Here is a 5,737-nt window from a genome sequence, read left to right on the forward strand (position 1 = left end):
TCTGTCAAGGCAGTCCATGTCTTGCTGATTTTGCCACAGTCATGCTTGTAGATTTGTTCATCTATTGACTTTAAAGATTCTGGTAGCGCTCTGTATGACATGGCTGCCCTGCTCATCCCAGCCAGCAAAGGCTTGTTGGCACAGAAGATGTGGCCACAGGGTTTTTAAATACTCACATGGAACAACAGTTGCTATAGAATTGTCTCACTCTGTTCACTCACTCGGGCATTACCCTATAATAGCCGTGCTAATTATTTCACAGGTGGAGTAAAACTGATAATTAAACATGTATTATAAGCTGCTCTCTACCACCTGCCCAAAAATCGGACTATTATTTATTTTTGCAGATTTCTGAGGTATATTACTTTCTCATTACTGTATTACTCGTAGACATTCTGGACCTGCCTACTGAGACCCTTTTTTCCTTAAGGGTCTAGTATTCCTATTTTGTAGCGTTTTTTTCTCAGTGAGCTCAGGATTCCTAGCTAATAAACACTCACTACTGTGGCTGCCTGTGGAGTCCGTCTGAATAGCAAAGCAGGGTATGAATAACATGTTCTCCGGTTAAGGTCCTTATTACAATATCCATTCCTTCCAACCTTTCTAGCCATTGGTCTTGGTAAGTAATAGCTCTTTCTTTATTATGATTATTAAATGTGTAAGTATAAGATTTGTGTTTAGATCCAGGTTTCCCGTTCTTTCAATAGAAAGAACCGAGTTCCTCAGGGTCACTGTCTGTTCAGAAAGTAACTGCCACCGCCCGATTAGGTTAGCTCTGACCACAGGCTGCTGAGGGACGCTAGATTTCCAGTGCGTTTGCTTAGAGATCCAGGTTTCTTATGCAGCACTTTTCTTCTAGGAGCCATACATGGAAGGTGTCAATCCCTTCATCAAAAGCAACAAGCACCGAATGATCATGTTTTTAGATGAACTTGGGGTATGTATATAATTGTCAAATTCCTGATCTAGTCAGACTTTATACCCACATCTGGAGAAAGTCTTTTCCCTCCCTTTCTGGACAACAAAGATTTGTTGCTTGTATTTGTAACCAAGTAGTATAATAAATGGTTCATGCAACACTGTGGCTTTTAGACTAATGTCACCTTTTGTTTCTGCTTGGGTCCTGCATTTCTTAGCTAGTTCTGCTGGCAACTGTAACGTTGCTGTTTTATCTGAGATTTGAAACATAAATGACCCACATTTCTGCAGAGGCCATGGTTTCCCTAAAATAAATGGATTTGGTGTTAGGCTGATTCATTATGAATGTCCCTGCCCCATTTGGGCATTTACAAGTAATAAAACTGATCACAAGACAAAGGACGGGAAATATGTTCTCATTTTTAAGACCTTTTGTTTGCAACAAAAATATCAGCAGCTCTAGTAGGTAAGATAAAGCAGTAAAGTAGCACAGATGTAAAGTTAACTAGCAGAGCTTGCCTTGCACTAGGTCAGCATTCCGGTCAGCACGTTATGCCTTGAGAAGGTGTCATTCCATAGTGGAGCAGTCACTGTAAATCTTACAGCTGCACATGTGCCAGAAGATGACAAAGTGTTGGGGCTGTGCCACCCACATGGGTGACACAGATGGAGTTCTAGCTGCCAACTTGAGCCTTTTGGAGAGTAAACAAATAAATGGATGGTTTAATCCCTTGAAATTAGTTCGAGATGCTTTTAATGTCAGTAGTTGCAACCTCAGGTACAAACTATTACATAGTTCCATATTTATAATAAAATTTACGAATACAGAACATAAATCTGAATTACTAGCAAATAGTGAAGCCCTCTTTTATTAGAAAAAAGTAAAAAGTTAATGATTGGCTATAAACTGGAAAAATATTTGCCTGGTAACTTAAGCTGCCTTCGCGTGTTTTCAGATTCGCAGAAGGATGTCTTGGCCAGAGCCGTGACCCCACGCGCTTGCAGGCCGGCGTGCTGCTGCCTTCCCCTTTAACAGTCCAACTGTAGAGGTCACGGCCAGCTGTCAAGGCCCTAAGCCCGACAAAGTTCTTTTTTGTTCTGCTGCCTCCTAACCCTGTTTTCTCAGTTACAGACCATAACCAACACCATAGTATCTTTTGTGCCTAGAATTCTTTAGTCATTCTGCCTAATTATATTTCTATCATACAAAATTCAAGGTTTTTATAGTTCTTAACTTATGCAAGTATTGTAACCATTACGGGCAGAGTAAGGATCGGCATTGTGGGTAATCCACACCTGTTACCCACAGTGCTTAGGTGGGGTTTGTGTCCCCATCGGGTTCTCACTGCCTTTTGATAATTGTTTCTACTTTCATGCTAAACAGTGCTCTTGATGCATTTTAAAATTGTATGGGTCATTGAAGAAACTAAGTGCAGTCTTATGATTCCCTTTTAAGAATGTACCGGAGCTTCCAGACACTACAGAGCATTCTAGAACTGACCTGTCCCGTGATCTAGCAGCCTTGCATGAGATTTGTGTGGCTCACTCGGATGAACTGCGAACACTCAGTAATGAACGTGGCGTGCAGCAGGTATGGTCCGACCAGCCTGTATTAACAATGATGCTTCATTAACACAGCTGAACTCCAGTCACCTGGCAGACAAAGATGCACTTTAGGCACTACAGATCTTAATCAGGAGCCTAAAAGGTTAGCTGTGCGATAGTGGTATTCATTGCACATGTTAAATGGGCAAGGGAATTACCGTTCGTTCTTGTTGGCTGTACATCGTCTCCCCCTCACGCACCCAGTGACTGTCAGTCACTGTGAAACGTGAGAATTGTTTGGCGAGGTTGACAGGTATCTAGACATTGTGGAGTGTAATCTGGAGTATACTGCATGCTGTCATCGCATTGGCTGCCATGACAAAGCTACTGTACAAGAGCAGAACTGCTCTGTAGCCCCTTATTCTATTCTGACAGGACACGTTATCCTAGAGATTGTTAAGGCCAAAAAGAAATATTTTGTTCTCAATTTTTTCATGTTTGACTTTCTAGCATGTACTGAAAAAGCTCCTGGCTATAACAGAACTCCTTCAACAGAAACAAAACCAGTACACAAAAACCAATGACATCAGGTAGCAGCCTCCACACCGTGTTCTGCATGGATCCAGCATGCCCATTCACATCAGTATGACATCTCCTTTGCTCTTGCCAAAAAATAGCACACCTTTCCACATTCCAGTGATGTGTGAACTATGCAAACAGAACTCAAGACGCTGGTAAGGGTGCCAGCAACTCGGTCAGCTGTCTGTGCAGGGAGTTAGACTTGTTCCATATGGAATCTGTTTACCAGCCTCAGCCTTGGTGTGCAGACGACCTTTCAGGAAACAAGATGCTAGGACTACCGGGAACTCTGAAAATCTATTTTCAGTACATCAAATTGCCAAAGTTCTGCTGTCTCTTGGAGAAAGAACTATGGACTCAGCTGACCAGATGAAGCCTCCGCAGGGACAAGTGAGGGTAACCGGACCTCAGACTGTCCCTCCTGATGAGGACGAGGACCATCTGACTGTTCAACGACTATTTGTATTTAGTTTCCAGACTTTGTCATTATAATAGGAACAATCTTTACTGTATACTTTTTTAAAATACTGTGCTATTTCTCTTGCTGAAACTGTTGAAAGAAAATATATAAGAATGGATCTATTTCATCAGCTTTATTTTTTAAACATACCACATATTTTGTTGGAATTGTCAAATGCTTTTGTTAAATGTTTACAACCGTAAATAATTTGAATTCAATAAATATTATTGGTCATTGTACTGATCAATGCATGTTATCCATTCAACCACTTTACAGGTTACCTACTTTTATGCAAGAAAAGATCAGCACCTCCAATGCTTTTTGTTGGAAGCTCTGTCACCCCTAACAATGCAGACCGCCTCACTGACTGCAGCTATCTGCATACTTAGTTTTACTGCACAGTTTTATTTGCTTCTGTATGAAGTGCTTGCAAGGGCTAAGTTAAAGCCAAGGGATATCTTACATAGGTTAATTACTTCTTCCTAAATCTATAGTGAGGCCTCTCATTTTGGGGGACGCCATGGGAGAAGAGACCTCAGGTTAGAACGCTGCACGTGTTAGGCAGCAATTTACAACAGAGTGTGTGGCAGTGCCTTCTCTACTAGAAGGCAAAGGTCGTAAAATAGAAATTCTCACAAATGTCAATATTTGATTGTACTTTAAAATACAAGGGGAAAGGTTATCAACTAGTAGCAGAATGTTGCATTGTTTTTGGACATAAGTAACTTTGGATGTCACTGCTGAGCCATGATTGAAGCTATTCCAACAAACTTTTCGTTAGTATCAACTCAGTTCATCCCATCCTTTCTGCTTTTCCTGATTCTAGCTTGAAAACAGCAAAAAGGCCCTAACCCTTGCGCTAACCATCCTGGTTCACGTGCATTGAGCACACTGCTGTCTTTCCACCCTATGTGCCTTTTGTTGCAAAACACAAACTTTAAAGTCTCACCCTGCCTCTATAAACAACATTGTATTACATAAGGTAGATGGGAAAATTTGTCACGTACCTCGTACCTCCGTAGGCCTTGTAGAAACTAGCTGGGCACCTGACAGATTTGACTAATTTCTGTTACTAGGGCTCAATGGGCAGTTTTCAGAAACGTGAGTAATCTGGAAGAGAAAAAGCAGAGTGTGTGAACGGCCGCTGTTCCCTGCGGAGCCCAGCCGCGCTTCAGCTTTCCCTCTCTCTGGTCTCGTGTTTTTGTCTGAGTAGTAAGACCTCTCATCTCATATTCAAATATTCAAGCCTAAATTGTAAATAGTAGAAAAAGTGCATAAAACTCTGTTCAGATACCAAAATGTAATGAAAATGCTACCTACCCTCACAGGAAGCGTAGGTGCCGAGTTTGTTTTCTTTCAGATAATCTAAGCAGATCCAGTTGCGCTCTTCAGAATTCCTTCAGGCTGGTTTTCCAGGAGACATCTGTATAGACATCCACTTCTGCTCCTGGCTAGCAGCTAGCACGCATCCAGTGCTTGGTCGGCGCACGCACTACGCTCCCCGGTTCTGCGGGAGTGGCACCATCATTTCCCCTATCTGCCAGCTGGGCAACGCGCCCACAGGAGAGTCAGTGATGTACCAAGGTCACACAGTGACAGAGGCGGTCGTGACTCGGGCAAGGAGTTGACTGCCATGGTCTGTGCTAACACCAGCTCATTTCCACTTGAACGTCTAATGATTAAACTCAAAATTCCTAGTATGACTTATTTACACGGATTTGCTTATAGGTAATTAATAAAGTATACCACTTGCTAATATCTACTAATTTACAGCAACTTAGGATTCTTAGACAGCTAATCAGAAGTTTTTAAAAACTCACTCAGAAATGCTCGCAGTAACTGAGGACAGCAGGTCAGCTCCTCGTGCCCTGGAAGGGCGCTGCGCTCCTCAGGAGCCATGCACACCGAGATGCCGGCACAGCAGCCGGAGGCCCCATCCACCTTCCCACCAGGCGCCACATTCCTCAACATTGCTAAAATGACTCATTTTCCTGTGGTGCCTTTTCCCAAAAGGAAATGTGTGATTGTTACATTTTGTATGAAATCAAGGCAGATTAATTACAGTTAGTTCGCCTACCACAGAAACACTAAATTAGTTATGGTGGGGGCAAGAATATCCAAACTTTGTATCATTCTGAGCTTATTTTATTCTTTTATTTTACACATGGCTGCCAAAAAGAGTAAACAATTTAAATAACTTAGAAAATATTTTAAAAGTATGGTGTGAGAACACCC

General features: G+C 42.0%; 1 protein-coding gene and 1 long non-coding RNA gene across 4 annotated transcripts in view; one reads left to right on the plus strand and one right to left on the minus strand.

The window, feature by feature from the left end:
• Positions 1-3,741, plus strand: part of RASA1 (RAS p21 protein activator 1) — a 74,375-nt gene extending 70,634 nt beyond the window's left edge. For all 3 annotated transcript variants that reach the window (XM_040986007.1, XM_040986008.1, XM_040986009.1), the window contains 3 exons: positions 860-937; positions 2,375-2,509; positions 2,974-3,741. In XM_040986007.1, the coding sequence (XP_040841941.1) occupies positions 860-937; positions 2,375-2,509; positions 2,974-3,057 (297 nt within the window). In that variant the 3' untranslated portion in view covers positions 3,058-3,741. The remainder of the gene's footprint in view (positions 1-859; positions 938-2,374; positions 2,510-2,973) is intronic.
• On the minus strand, positions 675-4,568 carry LOC121160315. Its single transcript, XR_005884531.1, has 3 exons — positions 4,510-4,568; positions 2,420-2,571; positions 675-1,223 (listed from the first exon to the last, which is right to left on the minus strand). It is a non-coding gene; the product is annotated as an uncharacterized LOC121160315 (long non-coding RNA).
• Positions 4,569-5,737: the final 1,169 nt, after the last annotated feature.

Source organism: Ochotona curzoniae, unplaced genomic scaffold (assembly GCF_017591425.1).
Source record: "Ochotona curzoniae isolate NIBS_2020 unplaced genomic scaffold, NIBS_Ocur_1.0 contig_4501, whole genome shotgun sequence".
NCBI lineage: Eukaryota > Metazoa > Chordata > Mammalia > Lagomorpha > Ochotonidae > Ochotona > Ochotona curzoniae.